At 39.7% G+C, this 20,065-nt stretch overlaps 3 protein-coding genes and 1 non-coding gene across 5 annotated transcripts; 3 read left to right on the top strand and 1 right to left on the bottom strand.

Annotated features, from left to right (window-relative positions):
• The first annotated feature begins 939 nt into the window (after window positions 1-939).
• On the top strand, window positions 940-5,415 carry nefma (neurofilament medium chain a). The gene is made up of 3 exons (XM_065244238.2): window positions 940-2,076; window positions 2,936-3,060; window positions 3,218-5,415. The coding sequence occupies exons 1-3, from the start codon at window positions 1,042-1,044 to the stop codon at window positions 4,581-4,583; spliced, it is 2,526 nt and encodes an 841-aa protein (XP_065100310.1). The 5' UTR covers window positions 940-1,041; the 3' UTR covers window positions 4,584-5,415.
• Window positions 5,416-7,934: 2,519 nt separating this feature from the next.
• Window positions 7,935-8,006, top strand: trnae-cuc (transfer RNA glutamic acid (anticodon CUC)). Its single transcript has one exon. It is a non-coding gene; the product is annotated as a tRNA-Glu (tRNA).
• A 1,016-nt stretch (window positions 8,007-9,022) lies between these two features.
• On the bottom strand, window positions 9,023-12,097 carry nefla (neurofilament light chain a). 2 transcript variants are annotated; one of them, XM_065244240.1, is made up of 5 exons: window positions 10,968-12,097; window positions 10,696-10,820; window positions 10,159-10,511; window positions 9,927-10,051; window positions 9,023-9,890 (listed from the first exon to the last, which is right to left on the bottom strand). In XM_065244240.1, the coding sequence occupies exons 1-5, from the start codon at window positions 11,997-11,999 to the stop codon at window positions 9,321-9,323; spliced, it is 2,205 nt and encodes a 734-aa protein (XP_065100312.1). In that variant the 5' UTR covers window positions 12,000-12,097; the 3' UTR covers window positions 9,023-9,320. The 2 variants fall into 2 exon arrangements, with proteins under 2 accessions (XP_065100312.1, XP_065100311.1); XM_065244239.1 differs by having other exon boundaries at window positions 9,023-10,051; window positions 10,968-12,095.
• Window positions 12,098-14,436: 2,339 nt separating this feature from the next.
• Window positions 14,437-18,301, top strand: pgam2 (phosphoglycerate mutase 2 (muscle)). Its single transcript, XM_065244237.1, has 3 exons — window positions 14,437-14,958; window positions 15,234-15,414; window positions 17,670-18,301. The coding sequence occupies exons 1-3, from the start codon at window positions 14,542-14,544 to the stop codon at window positions 17,837-17,839; spliced, it is 768 nt and encodes a 255-aa protein (XP_065100309.1). The 5' UTR covers window positions 14,437-14,541; the 3' UTR covers window positions 17,840-18,301.
• Window positions 18,302-20,065: the final 1,764 nt, after the last annotated feature.

The raw sequence follows: 20,065 nt of genomic DNA, 5'->3' as shown, positions 1-20,065 counted from the left end.
ATCAAAAGTTTTTGTACTCTAAAACGTTTTTTTAGTTTAATTAAATTGGATGTGCAAGTCATTTTAACTTACTATTTTCAATTAGGACTACACTTTAACTTATCAGATTAGCTAAAGCAATTTCAGCTTGTTTTATAAGATGTAGCAACTCATAAAAACAAGTTGAAATTGCTTAACCTAATCTGATAAAGTAAAGTGCAGTGAAATTAAAAACAGTAAGTTAAAACATTACTTGCACAGCAGATCTGATTAAACTTCAAACTTTAAGGAAACAAAAATATGTGCAAATGCAGCATACAGTGAGAGAATCATTTCAGTCAAGTGAAAACTTTGTTTTAAACCCATTTTTGGGTCAAATCATTTTCTGGGTTAATTTAACCCAATATTTCGTCTCTTTTTGACCCATAACACTGGATTGAACATAACCCATGATTTTTTTAGAGTGTTGCTATACATTACAGGGGGTTTTGTCTGGGGGGTTTCTTCTTTGTTTTTCAATTTACAATCGACACCCATTTTCTCAAAGCAGAATGTTTAAACGAAATTACATTTCATACTTAGGTTAGCACACTACACTCGAGCTACACGCCCTTTAAAGTCTGATAAGAGCCGCTGTCCTTGGTGCTGATATTTGAGACACTGTCCACATTACCAATGATGTCATATTCTCATTATAATAATGGTGAGCACATGACAGGAATTTTAAATTATTTACTTTTCATTTTTTAATCATTTTAAGGTCTTATGGATTGTTTTCTTAACGTGTCACTCGTCACCTTCTTTTTCCTTCGTTAGATTTCCCTCGTCACGTTTGACCAGGAAGCCACTGATAAAGATAATAGCGATCAGGACCCTCCCACATCGCCGGATCAATGGTCCAGTCAAAATAAACCCGAGCCTTTTCGCAACAGCGCCTCGACTATATAAAGTCGGGTAGCCCGACTGTCCTGCGCTGAGAGAGCCGCACACCCTACACCTATCCACAACTCTTCTTTACTTCACGCACTTTCTTTCCATCTGCCCGTTCACACGACCGTTCGGATGAGTTACTCGATAGACACTATAGGAAGTCCCTACCGGAGGGTGATGGAGACCAGGACCACCTATAGCCGCGGCAGCCCCTCAAGCGGCTTTCGCTCCCAGACCTGGTCCAGGGCGAGCCCGAGCTCGACCTCATACAAGAGGAGCTTTAACGCTCCCGTGGCGCGAGCTTACGGCTCCACAGTCCTGAGTTCAGCCGACAGCCTCGATTTCAGCCAGACCTCCATCCTCAACGGAGACTACAAGCGCTCCAACGAGAAAGAGCAGCTGCAGGGACTCAACGACCGGTTCGCCGGGTACATCGACAAGGTTCACTATTTGGAGCAGCAGAACAAGCAGATTGAGGCGGAGATCCAAGCACTGCGGCAGAAACAGGTGTCGCAGTCCCAGCTGGGCGATCTTTACGACCAGGAGCTGCAGGAGTTGCGCTCCATGCTGGAGCAGGTCCATCATGACAAGGCGCAGATCCAGCTGGACACGGATCACATTGAAGAAGACATCCAGCGCCTTCGGGATCGCTTCGACGAGGAGGCGCGCATCAGGGAGGAGACGGAAGCCATCGTCCGCGCGCTGAAGAAAGACATGGGAGACTCCGCGCTTGTTAAATCAGAGTTGGAGAAGAAAGTTCAGTCCCTGCAGGATGAGATCGCATTCATCCGCAACAACCACCAGGAGGAGGTCAACGATCTGCTGGCGCAGGTGCAAGCGTCGCAGATCACCGTCGAGAAGAGGGACTACCAAAAGGCGGAGATCACCGAAGCGCTCCGCGAGATCCGCACGCAGCTGGAGGGTCACTCCACGCAAAACCTCCAGCAGGTTGAAGACTGGTTCATGTGCCGCTATTCGAAACTCACGGAGACTGCCGAGCAGAATAAAAGCGCCATTAAATCGGCACGGGATGAGATCGCGGATTATCGGCGCCAGTTGCAGTCCAAAACCATCGAGCTCGAGTCCGTCCGAGGCACCAAAGAATCGCTGGAGAGGCAGCTGAACGACATAGAGGACCGACACAACAATGACCTTGCAAGTCTCCAGGTACATCATGACTATGCATATTATTAAGTAAGAATTTTTGGTATTTTTACAAATGATTTTCGTTTAAAAAGTGCTTCTTCAAATGCGTTACATTGTGTTATTTATATAAACTAACTATTATTATTATTTTTTTATTATCACATTTATACTCTATTGTATTGACACGATGCTTGTCTATTGATGTATAGCTAATGTGTGAATTTGTTAACATAGCTGTAACTGTATCAAAAATTGGATTTGCAAAATTTGTTGCACCACTTTAAAATATTGTAGTTTAGATTATGTCCTTGTTCAATGCTATGTTTAAGTGCGTTATTGCAATGTGCAGCAAAGCAATAGACTGCTTATATTATGTTACATTACAGTATAGTACAGCAAAGTATTATATAATATATTTGTATTTAGCATATATGATCTTTAATTACATCATCGGCATTCCTCTGCATGAGGTTGGAAAGGGTTAAGGAGAGGCAGACATTCAGAATGCGTCTCTCCCTGCTGTTTTGCTGAGTCAGAGCAGAGGCAGGCTTTACTTATTGGCTGTTTCCTGCCTTCACCTCATACTGATTAGTGGATGCCCTTGAGGTCTTTAGATAATATAAAGAATAATGTATTTACATTTATGGTCATAATAAGATAAAATTACTGCATTACAATAAATATATAGCATTTGGAAGAAATGTATTAAGGTATGTGTGCATCCTAAGGAGGAATTTTATTTCATCTGCATTTTTATATTATTGACTAGAGAATTATAATTATTAATATCATTTAAATTTTTTCCACTCATTAGCTAAATGTTTCTTTTTTTAAATAGGGATTTATGAAATTTTCCCAATTTTGTGTCTTGTCTAACTAGGAAACCATCCACCAGTTGGAGAATGAACTCAAGAGCACGAAGTGGGAGATGGCTCGTCATCTCCGTGAATATCAGGACCTCTTGAATGTCAAAATGGCACTAGATATAGAGATTGCTGCATATAGGTAAGATCACAATATGCTGTAAATTGTATTGCATTGACTCCATAAAAACAAGTTACTTTAAATATTATAATGGCTGTAAAATAAAAATAATTTTTCTCTAAATATTGTCTAAATCACATATCTACGTATACACTGATGCTTTTTTGTATTTATATAGAAAACTTCTTGAAGGTGAAGAGAGCCACTTTAGCACTTTCCCATATCGCCAGACTGTCACCAAAGGCCCTAAGGTCAAAAGTGAACCCCCCAAGCTTAAAGTTCAACACAAGTTTGTAGAAGAGATCATTGAGGAAACTAGAGTCGAAGATGAGAAGTCAGAAATGGATGAGGTCTTGGCTGAGATGGCAGAAGAGTTGTCAGCTGCCAAAGCAGAAGATGAAGGAGAGGATGAGGGAGAAGCTGAGGGTGAGGCTGAAGAAGGTGGTGAAGAAGAAGGAGAGAAAGAAGAGGAAGGTGAGGAGGAAGAAGATGAGGTGATTGCATCTACCCAAGCCAAGGTGGCTTCCAGTGCCCCTGCTGAGGCTGAAGAGGAGGGAGAGCAGGAGGAAGAAGGTGTTGAGGAAGAGGAAGCTGGAAAGGATGAAGAAGGAGAGGAGGAAGAGGAAAAGAAAGAGGAAGAAGCAGAGGAAGAAGAGGAAGAAGAGCCGGAAGTCGAGGAGATAGTCCAGAGCTCTAAGGCACCTGAAACAAAAGCCTCTCCTGATAAAGAGAAAGCGGAGGAGAAACCGAGCAGCGGTGGAGAAGAGGAGGCAGAGGAGGAAGGTGATGAGAAAGAAGAGGCAGATGCAGGTAGCGATAAAGGATCTGCAGATGAAAAAGAAGAAGATGACAAGGAGGAGCCTAAAGTAGCAGAAACAGAAGCAAAGGAAGAAATAAAGGGAAAAGATGATAAAGAAGAACCCAAACATGAAAAAGAAGATGCAGCTTCGACCAAGGCTGAGACACCATCTCCAAAGGTTGAATCTCCAGTGGCTACATCACCAAAAACTGAGAGCCCAAAGGCTAAAAGCCCAAAAGAGAAGGAGGCCCCAAAGCCAGAAGCCCCAAAGAAGGAAACCCCCAAAAGTGAATCTCCAAAGAGTCCTATGAAAGAGACATCCAAGACAGAAGAGACACAGAAAGATGCCCCAAAGCTCGAGTCACCTAAAGCTGAGTCTAAAGATGATTCCCCAAAGCCAGCTGATGACAAACCCAGTAAAAAGAGTGAACCGGAGAAAGAGCCTGAAGAAAAGAAAGAGGCTACTGTGAATGGAGACATGGGAAAAAATGACAAGAAGGAGGAAAAGAAGGACGTGATCTCCAATGGAGTAGATGAGAGTCCTACCAAAGATGAAACAAGCCAGAGGGTGGTCATCACCAAAACCGTGGAGACCATTACCACTGGAGAGGGCGGAGTCAAGCAAGTTACAAAAACTGTTACCGTAACTGAGCAGGCGGAGGAGAAGGAGGTCAAAGAGGTCAAGGAGAAGACGATCACCAAAACCGCTGAGAAACAGGTAGTGAAGGCCACCGAAGCAGATTAAACCCAAACATAGCTATAACCGACAGAAGAGGAACCCGCGTGCATATCAAGCAATCAACACAAAACTCACGTAATAAATCATAAAGCTCAACAGATATACTTAATTACATTAACCACACTGAAAGACTGAAACAACACAAAAAAGCAAGCTTAGAGAGACGCCATATGATGCGGCAAGCTAAAATTTTAAATGCATGTTGAGTGACAGCTTTAAATGGGTTCTGCTGCATATCCGGTCAGGGTTTTTTTCACTTTCTTTCAAACTGCAATACCTGGGGAGGGGGGCGGTCACTTGAATGTGGCATCTGCATGCCAGCTCAGGGGGGAGCACGCTCCTCATTCTTTGAGATAGAAAATAAACACTGGTATGTATGACAGTAATATAAAAATACTCACAGTATGATGGGAAATGACTTTTGCTTTGAGTTAGAGCAACACGGGACGCGGGGCTGTAGAATAACTGTGGAAAAGCGTGTTCCAACAAAATAGCCTTACAAATACTTAGAGCGAGGAGATCAACTGAGCCAAAAATGAAACTTATTTATGAACGGAGGAGACGATGGTGAGAATAGACCATAGTCATATACACTCAGTACATAAAGCAACTAAGAAAGTCCTAGCCTTAAACATGCTTTTTACCGTTGTCAGTTATGTTTACCTATTGAGTGCATTTGAAAACAAACCGGTCAATGCGCACATGCATTCTTGTATGCATAGGATTGACTTGAACTACTTACCGTTAATGAGGTGCTAATGTTTGCAGGCCCATGTCTTTATTCATCTGAATGAATTTCTCAGCAGCATTTGCTCAATAAACATCATACTAAAATAAACGATATGCTTTGTGTCATCATTTCTCTCAAGTATGATTTACATATTATTCAAAAGTGGTGTGCTTTACAAATTTATAAGAATACCACCCAAATGTAAAATTTGTGCCACAGCTGCCTAAACTAACAGTATGGGTGATAACAAGAAACTGTTTTTATGTCTGAGCTCTTTATTTCTAATGGTAAAATATAATTGTTGTTATCCATGATTTTACTGTTTTACAAGAAAGTACAGCATTATTTTTATTTAAATGCATGTATACAATTATTTACTTGAATTCCTTAATAGAAAAATAAGTTTTGGTGGTTGAATTTTATGCTTGACTTTCTGACTTCTGAGAGAAGTTGAATGTGCCTCTTATAAAAATATGGCTAATATGTTTTGACATTCCTCACTGTTTAAAATGGTAAAACATTAAAAACTTGCAGAAAAGGAAAGAGTTTGCATTAAAACACTTCACAATGCTGGATAGTCTTTGAGACAAATAGTCTGATGGTATAATACAGTAAATTTAAGCACTGTAAAATAAATGAGGGTCTTTAAGTGACATTACAAAATGCCAGCAATGCCGAAATTGTGGATCTATAAACCATCTACAAGCCTCATAATGCTTCATCCAAACATTCATAGAAGAATATGTGATTTCTTAAGTGAATGTGTGAGTCTTGCTGCTGCATACATCTTAAGCAAATAGAGGAAGTGTCACAGGACCTCACAGGACACCTGCTTCTATTTCTGGACTGACCAGGTTATTAAAATGTAACAGTAATGATCATGGCTCATAAAAAAACGTATGCATAATAGGTTTTTCTAATGTTAAGTTTCACAATTTTGTAACGATTCAAATAACAACAATAACAACAAGAAATAATAAATCTAAATTAGTATTAATATTTTAAAAGGTTCTATTAAGTTTTATGGAATGTAATTATAGTGGTGTGTACATTTCTGAAGATGGCTATTAAATTACATATTTGGCAAATTGGTGTGAGACTTTTATGAGAATATGTTGCTGCATTGCAGACTGATAATGCACCATAACAGATGAATGAAATATTACGGTAAAAGTGACATATTCATAATGCACGGCTCAGAGAATCAATCATTTTAATGGACATTTTTCCATGGAACATATGTAATTTCAAAGGACGTTATGTTTTTCTTTCTTTTTTTGTCTATACACAGTTACTTTTATTATTCACAAACTGTGATCTACTACACAGTACTGTGACCTGGACCATTGACTTGTGTAATACTTTTTTTTACAGATTATATGTTTTGGGAGTCTAGACTTTAGCAGTATTTCAGAAATGTACAATAATTTAAAATTTTTAAAAGAAAGTCACACCCAGATGAGAGAATTAGGAATATGGTGCAATACATTTGCCTCAAATGCAGGACAATCTATAAAATGTTTGTAGATGCAGAATCCCCGGATGCAAAGCAGAACATTTGTGAGATGGAATAGAAGCAATATGTTATGTGTCTTTAAGAAGTGAGAATGCTACATCAAATTTGTAATTTAAAACTCATAACCTTTAATAGCACATTGTGGAAAAAATGAAATTGAAAACAAAAATGTATGTAAGAAATGTAATAAATAAATAAATAAATAAAATAGCAATAAACACGGAAGTCCCGTTGTCTACTACAGTGGACATGACATAAAATAAAAAAATGAAATGTCATGTTTTTCCTGATCCCATTTTTAAACTTTAGTTAGTGTTTAATAATAGACTTGTGTATAAATAATAAACTTGTGTACGTTAATGTACTTATATATTAAATGTAGAGTAAAATTTTAGTAATAGAGTAAAATTTTATATTATGATAATATGCTTTGGAATGTATGCTTTCCAAAGAAGAACACGGATAAAATACAAATACTTGAAAAAATACGTTTAAGTAGAAAGTAAAACATCTGCTTGATATTGACCCTAGCAACTTGTCAAGCCACCTGTGGTCTGTGGACGTTGGAATTAATTATCAATTTAGTTCTCCTTTCGGTGTTTTTTGGCAGTCTGTAAAAAAATAGCTCCAAATTCTTGTTAATCTGTTAGTACAGTCTATCGCACAACAGATTTTCCCATTTCGACGCGTTTTCACCGTGTTTTCGCCGATGTCATGCTGTACTCAAATGCTGACGCTCTGTCTTTTACCACTCAGTGGGCGTAACCGCAGTCCCTCTCGCCGACGGTGACGTCATGTGCATACCCTCCATAGAAATGAGTAAAATGTGTGAAAATAATGTTTTTTACGTTATATTGCGTACTGCAAACACAATCAAAGTTTCAAAAACACAGGAAGAACGGGACCTGTGTTTTTTTTTTTTGAAATGTGTTGGTTACCACCCAAACACTTACATTTTTAAAAGATAAAAGTTCACAGAAGTGCTCTGGTGTAAATACAGTCTGTATAACGTTAGTAAACTTATAAAATAGATTTAACCCAAAACTGTTAAGCAGAAAAATAATGCGTTTCTTTAGCTATTTCTATTTTTATTTTTTAAGCTCATGACAGCTCCCTGGTGGTCTAGTGGTTAGGATTCGGCGCTCTCACCGCCGCGGCCCGGGTTCGATTCCCGGTCAGGGAACAAACTTTTTAGGGCGATCGTATAATAATTGTTATTATAGATCTTGTGTCCCGAAGATCCCACGGCCGACAGGTAGAGATTAAGGTGCCCTTGAGCCTGGCTCCTTTATCCCTAATTCTTAAACGGGTGCTGGAGAGATACTAACAGCTGTCTAGGCCTACTGCTCTGGGTGTACGTGTGTATGTTCACTACTCACTGCGATGCAATAGCGCACTTCAGCGCCCCCAACCCTGCCACCACTTCTTTAAATATATTTTTACCAACACAAATACATTTCAAACAAACAAGCACTTTAAACTCAAAGCACACAAAATAAATAGTTTTTCATGTCACTTTCATGTTACAATAAGTGGCCTAATATTGGATTCAATCTGTATCAGTCACATCATTTACATTTGACAACTTTGCACGTTCTCTAAGAATCTAATCCATTCATTTATCAAAAAATTACCAGTTTAAACATCAGAGGCCAGTTGCATAAATTTAGCCGTGAAGTTAAGACTGTGTCTTAGAAACGAGTCTGACTAACTAGCAATTAGTTAGAGCACATCAGTCTCAAAATTTGGATTTAAATTACACCATTTTTCCTTTTTATGTAACATACTTTAAGAACCTTCAGACCTTATTTTTCAGGTGTTTAATCAGTGTGCCTTATTTGATTAGTTGATCAGCATTTTTATTGGTTTAAACCACAGAACATGTGATGTCCATTCCAGTGTACGAAGGGTCTGAAGGGTTAAACAGGTATGATCAGTCAAAAATAGATGACTAACTTAGTCTATAGAGGTTTATCAGCTACAGTTCTACAGGAACATTTCTTCTTCATTAAAGTTAAAATGCTAATTTTAAAATACAAATTCTTGACATTAGATGTTAGATTATCAGATTTACTGTTTATCCATGACTGATTTGATTTGTATGTCTAAAGCATAATGTAAATATCAGTAGACATTAGATAACTAACTATTACACTAACAAGCATAGTGCCACTGAAAAAAAACAAAGTGCTTTGATCATCAAGACATTTGTTTTTATTGCACTGGAAGCATGATTTCATGTTTGGAAATATATCACAAGAAAGTTGCTTCATTCAAAAATAGACCGACTTCACAAGCATTCATTCAGACGTGTAAAGCATCTCAGAAACATGAAACAAACATTATTTCATTTTAAAGCTGATACATTTCAAATATTGTATTGCTATTTGCACTGAGCACCATTTATCAAAGCATTGATAAGTTACAGACTCAGGTAAGACTAGAGAAGCAGGTCAGGCTACTGGTATTTGTGCTGTTATACAGTAGGTTTAATACATTATTTCTTTCCTTTAGGTTTCTCAGTTTCCTCTTTTCCCTTCTCCTGCTTTACACTTTCCTTTTTCTCACTCTTGGCCTTCTTGCCTTCATCTTTGCCCTTGGCTTTTTCTGGCTCAACCTTATCCTTTGGTTTGGGTTTCTCTGCCTCCTCTTTGACTTTATCTTTGACTGACTCTGGTTCAGGCACCGCTTTAGTTTTTTCCTCTGCTTTCTCTTTGGCCGGTTCGGGTTTTACCTCATCTTTGGCTTTTTCAGTCTTTGGCTCACTTTTGTCTTTCTCTGCTTCATCTCCCTTGCCTTTAGCTGTCTCAGTGTCCTTTTTGTCCTTTTCAGCACTTGTGTCAGCTTTTCCCTCACTTTTTCCTGTCTCAGTCTTAATATCCTCTTTGTCAGCACCTTTCTCATCAGCTTTCTCCCCTTTCTCCTCCTTATCTACTTCTTTCTGCTCGCCTTCCTTCTGTTCCCCTTCTCCTTCTTTTTCCTCTACTTTCTCTTCATCTTTCCCTTCTCCCTTTTTATCTTCGGCTTTCTCCTCATCTTCTCCTTTAACTTCCTCCTTTTCTTCAACCTCATCTTCTACTTTACTTTCATCCTTTTCTTCAACCACATCTTCTCCTTTAACTTCTTCAACTTCATCTTCCCCCTTAACTTCCTCCTTTTCTTCAACCTCCTCTTCTCCCTTTACTTCTTGCTCTGCACCATCTTCAGTTTCTTCTTCTTGCTCACCACCTGCAGTTTAAACATGACTTTAGTGTGGTACATTGCTTTTAAAGTACAAGTTTTAATTCAATCATTCAAGTTAATCTATATAATGTCATGAGACACCTGAACCTCACCTTCCTCTTCTTCTTTTGTAGCTTCTTCCTCTTCTTTTTCCTCTTTCTCCTCTTCTTCTTTCTCTTCTTCTTCTTCTTCCTTCACTTCTTCCTCTTCCTTCTCTTCTTCCTCTTTTTCCTCTTCTTCTTCCTGTGTTGGGGTGGCTTCATCTTGTTTTGCTTGACTGGATGTAATGGCCTCATCAGCTGAGAAAGACATGCTGACCAGACGAGAGCCAAGCAGGTAGGGGGCACCAGAGCTCATGCTGGACAGTGAGAGCATGGGCCGGGAGTAGACGGGACCACTGGCGTATGAGCCAACCAAACCTCCCATGCCCACATTAAAGCGAGACTCCTCCCCCTCAAGTAATTTCCTGCAACAGGTAAAAATAATGTGACTCAAACGGACAAATCAGAATCATTGAGAGTAATACACGTGTGTGTGTGTGTGTGTGTGTGTGTGTGTGTGTGTGTGTGTGTGTGTGTGTGTGTGTGTGTGTGTGTGTGTGTGTGTGTGTGTGTGTGTGTGTGTGTGTGTGTGTGTGTGTGTAAACATACCTGTAAGCAGCTATCTCAATATCAAGGGCCATCTTAACATTAAGAAGATCCTGGTACTCTTTAAGATATCTTGCCATCTCACCCTTAGTTGCTCTAAGTTCATCCTCAAGATCACCAATGGTATTCTGCAAAGAAGGACAGGTGTTAGATTTCTATTTAAATTAAATTCTTTTTAATTATTCCCACATGATGATCTAATGCACATATGAATTAATTAATCATTACCAAATATAATTTTAATAAAACTCAGCATTTGTGAATCTAGTACTTACCTGCATTGCAGCAATCTCTGTGCTCTGCTTGTCTTCCACATCTCTGAGTTGCTTTTCAAGAGACTCATTCAGGCCCTTGCAGGCGTCAATCTCAAGGACACATGCCTGCAGCTGACGGCGATACTCTCCTGCTTCATCCTTTGAGTTCCTCATTGCATCGGTGCGATGGGCTACAGTCTCTGTCAAATGGCCCATCTTTCCCCGGAACCATTCTTCGGCTGATTGGATGTTCTTGGCTGCCAGCTTCTCATACTGAGCTCTGATGTCCCGTAGGGCACTTGACAGATCGGGTTTGATGGTTTCAGCTTCAACCGCAATCTGTGCTCCATACTGAATTTGGGCCTGTAGCTCTGAGATCTCCCCCTCATGGACCTTCTTTATGAAAGTCAGCTCACTGAGCAACAAGTCTACTTTTTTCTCCAGCTCCACCTGGGCCAAAGCGCTATCATCCGCCTCCTTCCGGGCTTCCATCAGCTTGTTTTCAGTGTCCTCTCTGGCTTCCACCTCTTCCTCATAGGCGGCCTGCAGGCTGCGGAGAGCATCTTCCATCCTCTCCCTCTGGCTCAGGGCGGCCTGTGTTTCCATACGGGCATCCTCTACGGCAGCTCTCAGATTTCGGACTTCCTGATCGTACAGGGCCCTAGAACGGGAAGGCTGTCTCTGCCTCAACATGAGCAGCTCAGCTTCCAAGGCACGGTTTTGCTGCTCCAGTTCATGGACTCGCTCAATGTAACCAGCGAAGCGGTCATTGAGGTCCTGCAGCTGGGCCTTTTCCTGTGTTCGGACTGCACGGAATTCTGCGCTTACCTGAACAGCATGGCCGAGGTCCAGGTCCGTGGATCGTCCGGGGCTGCTCAGCAGATAGGAGGTCCGGCCGGGTGAGGCATAGTGGAGTCGGGTTGAAGAGAGAGAGGGGGTGTGGGCAGAGAACGTGGTGCGGGATCGACCACGCTGGGGTACCCGAGGGCTGCTCTCCACATACCATCGTTTGTAAGAGGAGGAGAAGTAGGGGTCAAACCCGACAGCGCTCATGGCTCCAAGTACAAGCTGTACCGTGGTCAGCTTGATCAGCCTCCTAAGCACTGATCTGGTGCTTCTGCTGCAATCGCTTCAGCTTTTATAGCCAGAAAGAAGCTCTGACGCAGGTGATTTTCTAAACTCTGACAATGCAGTATTAGAAGCAGAGGGAGGGAGAGAGAGCGAGAGAGAGGGAGAGGGAGCTATGTGCAAAAAAGTATATGTAATGATGCAATAAATGACACTTTTCCTCTAAAAATACTATATTATAAAATGCTTACACTACTATATATCATGTTTTAAAGTACTGCATTTGCTGTCAAGGTCATTCTTTACATAAAAAGTGGGATGAAATGGATGAAGAAAAGGAATCATTGGCTACAGAACATCACATAATGTAACATTTGTTGTACTAATAGATAAACATTCTTCAGAGATTACAAGTGTATAAATACCACATGTGCTTGCCAATGCAGATACAGAAGTAAGAGCTGGTGCATGGTAAGCAGAGGGTGTGGGAGAGTGAAATGGGGGGAGTGTGGTGCAAAATAAAGGAGAAATGTTATAACTCTATTTTCAGTGTTTTACCTGCAGAAAAAAACACAACACTGCCTCTACTGGTTAAAAGGGGTAGTACACCCATAGACCTCAATACAGAGAGTCCACTCTTCCACAGTAAAAATGCATAAAATATAATATAAAAATAAAAATTATTGAATTGATCTCCATTTAAAATTTCAACTATAATGCCACAGTGCAGTACAACAATAGCTGGACTAAGTAGACAACAAAGCCACCACTAAACATTTAAATGTATGCATTTCTCAGATTATAATTTTTTTCAGAGTGACTTGCATTTAAGGTTTACATGATGTATCAGTTTGTGCGTTCCCTGGAAATCCGAACCCACAACCTTTTGCACTCTTACTGCAATGCTCTAAGCTACAGACAGGGGCGTCATGCACCAATTTTTTTTAAGGGGGCACAGTGTCAACAGCTCACAGAAATTTGTGCATACACAGACATCAAACGAAATATTATAGAGCTTTCAGTCTTTTCCATGGCACTTACATTTCTAACAATCTGAAAACCCCCGCTTTCATGTAAAAACCTCCAAAATAAGATTGATGACTAACTTTAATATCAAATATTCAATCGGAATAATGACACATTTGCATCATATTTACATCTGAAACGGCATGTTTTATTTATTTAAGTCTTAATGGCTTGTATAATTGTGTCATTAATGCATTTTGCACAACAACTACATTATCATATAAAATTAATGTAATTTTAAATCCATAAAGTATATAAACAACGAAAATGACATAAGCTATAGCCACGTGATTGAGTTTAATGTTCAATAATGATTTTAAATTATATGTTTAGATAAAATTATTAGAGGAACGGATTAAATTTTTGCATTAAATTTTACCTCATGTAAGCATGTGAGATTCCGCGCCCGCGTGAACTCTGGTGAACTTTGGCATTGTGCCAAGAAGATGAATCTCTACTAATATAACGTTGAGACGGTCACATTTAAAACCAGACATGTTCTACACAAAGAAGGTTAACTGCACATTACCGTACTGGGGTTTGGAAATGTTGTGAGCGTTTCTAACACGTTTTAATTCCTCAGATAGCCAAATGCAGCAGCAAGCCAGCAACAGCAGAGAGCTCGTGAGCGCGGCCAGACGCTGATGACGTCTGCGACTGCGCTATGACTGCAGCGCCAGCTGCCGCCAGAATAAAAGTAATGTAACATGATCAGAACACTATCAAAACGGCGAAAATCTCCGAAAAGTGACAAGGATGCAGCACAGAATGTATAATATTGTGCATATTAAACAGATTAAAAGTCAAATAACAGATTAATGGACGCTTATTTGATTTTGAGGTTGGATGCAAAATCCATTGGCTCAAAAAAACCAAGGGGGCAGGTGCCCCCTCAGTTTGAATGGGCATGACGCCTCTGGCTACAGATACACAATACACAGAGGAACAATGCTATACATGCAAACACAGAGTACATTGGATGCAATGCCATTTTTTATGAATAAAGTATGCAAAACAAGACTATATTATCTTTCGTCACTTTTGCGATCAGGAAATATCGATTGCTGGGGCCTAATTTTATGTAACTCATATTTTCTGCATTATTAAGCGTCTGTATGAGCTACAGCTTGATGGTTTCTTCTCTAAGCTTCTCATAGGCTAACATTGATCTTTGCACTTTTATTCCACACCTCTCAGTTTAAAAGTCATGTTGCTATTTTGAATTTGCTCATGACCTCTGCCCTTCCAACAGCGCTCTGCCCCTTAACACCTAAGAGTTCATAGGTAAACTCATGTGTCAATCTAATGTTGAAACGTCATGATTGGTCCAAAGCATGAGAGATATGACATTCATGACGGGCCACATTCCAGAATGCTATAAAAAGGGCATAGCTTTGGCAAGCAGGGCTCACTGTCTGTCACAGAGTGTGTGCACAATATCAAGGTGGGCTGTGTTTTGTGGGTTTAGTTTGGATATATTGTAGTAAAGCCCGATCTCATCATGACTGCCGTTCATCGTCTAGTTATTGTACGCCATGGTGAGAGCTCGTGGAACCAGGAGAACCGTTTCTGTGGCTGGTTCGATGCCGACCTCAGCGAGAAGGGATTGGAGGAAGCAAAGCGCGGCGCACAGGCCATTAAAGATGCCGGAATGAAGTTTGATGTGTGCTACACCTCCGTCTTGAAGCGTGCTATCAAGACACTGTGGCTCATCATGGAGGGCACAGACCAGATGTGGTTGCCCGTAGTGCGTTCTTGGCGTCTGAATGAACGTCATTATGGGGGTCTGACTGGTCTGAATAAGGCAGAGACAGCAGCCAAGCACGGAGAGGAGCAAGTGAAGATCTGGCGCAGGTCTTTTGATATTCCTCCTCCTCCTATGGATAAAGATCATGCTTACCACAAGATTATCAGTGAGGTAAGAGGGACTAGGTTTCATCTGTTGTTTGTCAACTTGATATGTTTAGGTAATACTTTTAACCTAAAAGTTTCCAATAGGATTCCCATTGGAGCATCACAATGGCTTGCCATGGCTTTAAACAAACTATACATGCACATGAAGCTGAAATAAAGACAATATTTTAACATTAAAACAATTCTGACATGATTTATAATAAATGTCACTAAGATAATTCACGCTACTTATGACCTATGGTAGTTTGCAATGGTCTTCTCTTTCTCTCTTTATACCAGTCAAGACGTTACAGGGGTTTAAAAGAGGGTGAACTTCCCACTTGTGAGAGTTTGAAGGACACCATCGCTCGTGCTCTGCCTTTCTGGAATGATGTCATTGCACCTGAGATCAAGGCCGGCAAAAATGTCATCATTGCCGCCCATGGCAACAGTCTGCGTGGCATTGTCAAGCACTTAGAGGGTGAGTATCCCCTCTTCACAAAACCGGACCCCTTATGTAAAAAAAAATACTTAAAATTTTTTTTAACTATGTATTGTGACTTTTTTCAATATGTTATAAAGTAATTACTCACTAATTCAATAAAATATAAGGATAAAATGTTTTTAGAATTTAGATGTTATTTTAAAGGACATGCAACATTCAGACACACTGGACGTGTCTGACCACCAGGCTTCAATGGTCCCAGATGAAACAGAGCCTATATATAGCCCTCATTCATACATAGGCATGGGTTAGGTTCCTGTTACAGGCCCAACCTTTTAGCAGAAAGGTCCTGCATTCTAACTGGAGAGAGGTGAACTGTAAGAAGTAAAGGTCACAGGGTTCAAGGAAAGGTCAAAGCTACTTTAGCCTTTCCTCTCTTATGTAAATGTACTGTAGTACAATGTTACAGTAACTGATATATACCAGAGTACTGACATTTATGTATGGTTAATGCATTTGGAAAATGCTGTCATCCAATGCAACTTACAGTAGTGCATTCAAGGTATAATTTTGCTCTACCAATTGAGCTACAGTAACACATCATATACATGGTACTCCAAGGTAGTAAAAACACAACTGTAGTATCATTACATTAATCTAAAATGTGATACAGTGATCCTTTATAAGCAGGTGTAAATTCAGGATAAGCTAGTGCATATTAAAGGGACAATTCACTTTTTTTGAAAATATACTAATTTTGCAGCTCCCCGATTCATTCAGCCGATCTCGAAGTCTGGCACTACCACTTTTAGCATAGATTAGCACAAACCATTGAATCTGATTAGACCATTAGTATCGCGCTCAAAAATAACCAAAGAGTTTCAATATTGTTCCTATTTAAAAGGAACATACGTCCACATTTTGGGAATTTTGCTTTTTCGCCGTATCCCCCAAAGTTAGATAAGTCCATACCTTTCTTATCTCTGTGCGTGCTGTAACTCTGTCTGACGCAGCCCCCCCTAGCTTAGCTTAGCACAGAGACTGGAAGTGAATGGCTCCATCTAGTATACTGCTCCCAATAAGTGACAAAATAACGCAAACATTTTCCTATTTATATATGTTGTGATTTGTATAGTCACACCGTGTACAAATAACAACGTCATATGAAACACAGCCATCTTTTAACAGTATACATACTGGGAACTATATTCTCAGAAGGTGAAGCACTGCTACTTGGGCGGAGTGATTTGCACAACTCTGACCGAACTCTTTGGCTAAAAGCTGCAGTGTGACAATATGTACAGCTAACAAGCCAAAGAACCCAGAAATAAGTTTTTATAAGCTCTCGAGCCGTAAAACCCAGCCTTTAAGGAGAATAAAGTGGATCGCCGACTACGTTTCCCCCTAGTGGACGCAGTTTTACTAATAAGAGCACTATGAAAATTGCCTGTTTCCACTTGTTTTGCGTCTTTAAACGCTCGTTTTTTGAGGTCGACAGCTTATAAAAACGTATTTATTGGTTTTTTGGCTTGTTAGCTGTACACCTTGTCACACAGCAGCTTTTAGGTATTATTCTGTTTTTAAGTTTAATCTGTAAATAAGTTTTTATAAGCTGTCGACCCCAAAAAACGAGCGTTTAAACTTTAAAGACACAAAAGTGAAAACCGGCAACTTTTCATAGTACTAATATTAGTAGAACTGCGTCCCCTATAGGGGAAACGTAGTCGGCGATCCACTTTTTTCTCCTTAAAGGCTGGGTTTTATGGCTCGACAGCTTATAAAAACGTATTTCTGGGTTCTTTGGCTTGTTAACTGTACATATTGTCACACAGCAGCTTTTAGGCATTATTCTGTTTTTTGTTATAAGCCAGAAATGACAAGGAGGCGGCCTCTCGCAATACAAAGTCAATGGAGACGGTTGGATTGTTTTCCCCCCGGGGGGCGTGGTTTTCAAATTTGCATAACTGCGCTCTGTCTCTATATCTGCCTAGAAAATCGCAACTTTTAATTTTCTACAGAAGAGTCAAGTTTTAAATAGGAAAAATATCTAAACTCTTTGGTTATTTTTGAGTGCGATGCTAAATGGTCTAATCAGATTCAATGGATTGTGCTAAGCTATGCTAAAAGTGGTACTGCCAGACCCGGAGATCAGCTGAATGGATTACAAAACAGTAAAAATCAAACCGTTAACTCTAGGAGAGCTGAAAAATTTGAATATTAATTTGATTAATGTGAATATTAATTTGATTAATGTGAATATTAATGTGATACACTGTTACCCTCTTTCACAGGCCTGACAGATGCAGCCATCATGGAGTTGAACCTTCCCACCGGCATTCCTATTGTTTACGAGCTGGACAAGGACCTGAAGCCCACAAAACCTATGCAGTTCCTGGGAGATGAAGAAACAGTGCGCAAAGCCATGGAGGCTGTGGCCGCCCAGGGCAAAGTCAAAAAATGAAAAGCCTACAAAGACCCAGAGACTGAAACACACGCAAACTGCTTATCTTTACCTCTTTCCTTAAAGATGAAGTGTGTAATCTCAGTGTCACTGTTGTCACCAAATGAAGTTGCAAACAGATTTTAAACAAAACCATTGTGCCATTGGTCAGACAAACAGAATTCAACCTATTAGTGTTTTACTTGTATTAAGATGGGATGTTTTATGATCAAAAAATTACACACTTCACCTTTAATATCATCCCACACCCTAAGCATGGCGGAACAGTGCATCTATAGATGTAAGCCCCCACATCTCATATAAAAAGAAATAAGAGTTATCACATGACATGGATATCACTGCCCACCATCCGTAAACATTCTCACATAACGCCACGAAGCACAGCCCGCTCTTGATTTGTAAACCTTGTGTTGGACTGCCCCACTCTGATACAGCAAATAAAAGTGACCACCATTTTGTGTACCTCCATTTTTGCTTGAGTTATTCCACCCCTCATCCTCTCCACCCCCTCCCCATCCTCTCTGCATTAATTCACGGATTTCAGCAGAACTGTGCGCTGCTGTGTAAGCTGACCCAAAGGGCACACCAAAGAGGTTGCTGATTTCGGTTTGGCAGCCGGCCCGCACTGTGGTGCAGTGGAATCTCATCTAGCCGTAGTTCTCAATAAAAGCTTGCTCACAGACAGCCCATTACAGCTATGGCAAACTGCCAGCACCACAATTAGCAGCAGCTCAAGTTTTCTGGTGACAAAAGGACGACCGTATGTGCATGAGCGATGTTTGGGGAAGGACAAAGTAGGAACCAGACAGTCACGAGAACCCTAAAATTGTTCAGGGTCTTATTTATTATGCTGCAAGGCTAATATTAGCCTGTACATCCCAGGCTTAGCATACAGCATGGTGTAATATATACTAAGCATCTATATAGCTAAAATAAACTTTACCTATAATTAAAAACTGCACAAAAACCATTGCAATTATTTAGTTATTTTAAGATTTCAGCAGGTTATTGATCATTATAGACCATCATGCTGTGAGCTATAAAACTTTAAAAGGGCAAATTATAGTAACTACATTGTGAACTAGTAATTTGAAGCAATGGTGCTGTAAAAACAATCAATACAATACTGCCATCTAGTGTTTAACACAAAGTATTGTATCTTACCAATTAAAAACATAGTATCAGTTCCTTTCTCTAAATTTAGTCAAATCTAATGATTTATAAAGTGCGTCATGTACGTGGATGCCAAAACAAACACTCACTGCTAACTGACAAGCAGCAACTGGGAAGTGGAATTTACTAAATACATTAAAAATGTCTTCAGTCAACACCATATTTGAAAATGATTTTTTTTTATCCCCGTTTATGGGTAGGAGTGTTAAGTGTCTATAAATTGGGAAATCAAGTGGATCTACTGGTTTGTGTAAATTCAGGTATGTATATGACTCCTGCACGGTAACGTTTTTTTCTCCTTAAAGGGATAGTTCACCCAAAAAGGAAAAATTAACCAAAAATCATTGCCTTACATTAATGCAGTCAAACCGTATGACTTTCCAGACCCACAATAGATACTATGCTGAATGTTATAGATTGACAGCGCCAGTCAGCACTTGCATGTACCACATTTACATTTTAAAATGAATGGTGACTCCACCTGTCTATCACAAAAACAACTTATCAACAACTTATTTTGTCGGTGCATAGAAAAAAGTCATATGTGTTCAAAACAACATCAGGATGGGAAAAAAGGATAGTTCACCCAAGAATGAAAATTTTGTCATCATTTTATCACCCTCATGTTATTCTGAACCTGTATGAATTTCTTTTTTCTGATGAACACAAAAGAAGATGTTTTGATAAATTATGGTAAACACACAGCTGATCGTAACCATTGACCTCCATAGTAGGAAAAACAAATAGAATGGAATTCAACTGTGTGCTTTCCATCATTTATCACAATACTTCCATAATATTTGTTTTGGAGGTCATTGGTTATGGCAGCTGTGCGCTTACCATAATTTATCAACTTAGTAAATGTACTATTTTGTGCACTAATGTTGTAGGCAATATGCCAAAAATAGGTCTTTAGTACTTTTTAAGATGAACATAAAAACATAATTTTAAGACACCATTAAGTATTACTTGTATTGTATACTTTTTCAGGAGCATTGAAGTACTACTTAAGTAGCACTATACTTTTCATTAGTATATTTAGTGCATACCTTT

This window comes from Paramisgurnus dabryanus, chromosome 18 (assembly GCF_030506205.2).
Source record: "Paramisgurnus dabryanus chromosome 18, PD_genome_1.1, whole genome shotgun sequence".
NCBI lineage: Eukaryota > Metazoa > Chordata > Actinopteri > Cypriniformes > Cobitidae > Paramisgurnus > Paramisgurnus dabryanus.
This window is presented reverse-complemented; position numbering and strand designations above follow the sequence as displayed.

Coding starts and splice junctions, on each gene's coding strand:
- pgam2 (XM_065244237.1), top strand. CDS start 14,542: ATGACTGCCGTTCATCGTCTAGTTATTGTACGCCATGGTGAGAGCTCG. Junction 14,959..15,233: donor ACCACAAGATTATCAGTGAG/GTAAGAGGGACT, acceptor TCTTTATACCAG/TCAAGACGTTACAGGGGTTT. Junction 15,415..17,669: donor CATTGTCAAGCACTTAGAGG/GTGAGTATCCCC, acceptor CCTCTTTCACAG/GCCTGACAGATGCAGCCATC.
- nefma (XM_065244238.2), top strand. CDS start 1,042: ATGAGTTACTCGATAGACACTATAGGAAGTCCCTACCGGAGGGTGATG. Junction 2,077..2,935: donor ATGACCTTGCAAGTCTCCAG/GTACATCATGAC, acceptor TTGTCTAACTAG/GAAACCATCCACCAGTTGGA. Junction 3,061..3,217: donor ATAGAGATTGCTGCATATAG/GTAAGATCACAA, acceptor GTATTTATATAG/AAAACTTCTTGAAGGTGAAG.
- nefla (XM_065244239.1), bottom strand. CDS start 11,999: ATGAGCGCTGTCGGGTTTGACCCCTACTTCTCCTCCTCTTACAAACGA. Junction 10,512..10,695: donor ATTGAGATAGCTGCTTACAG/GTATGTTTACAC, acceptor TACCTGTTGCAG/GAAATTACTTGAGGGGGAGG. Junction 10,052..10,158: donor TACAAAAGAAGAAGAGGAAG/GTGAGGTTCAGG, acceptor TTTAAACTGCAG/GTGGTGAGCAAGAAGAAGAA.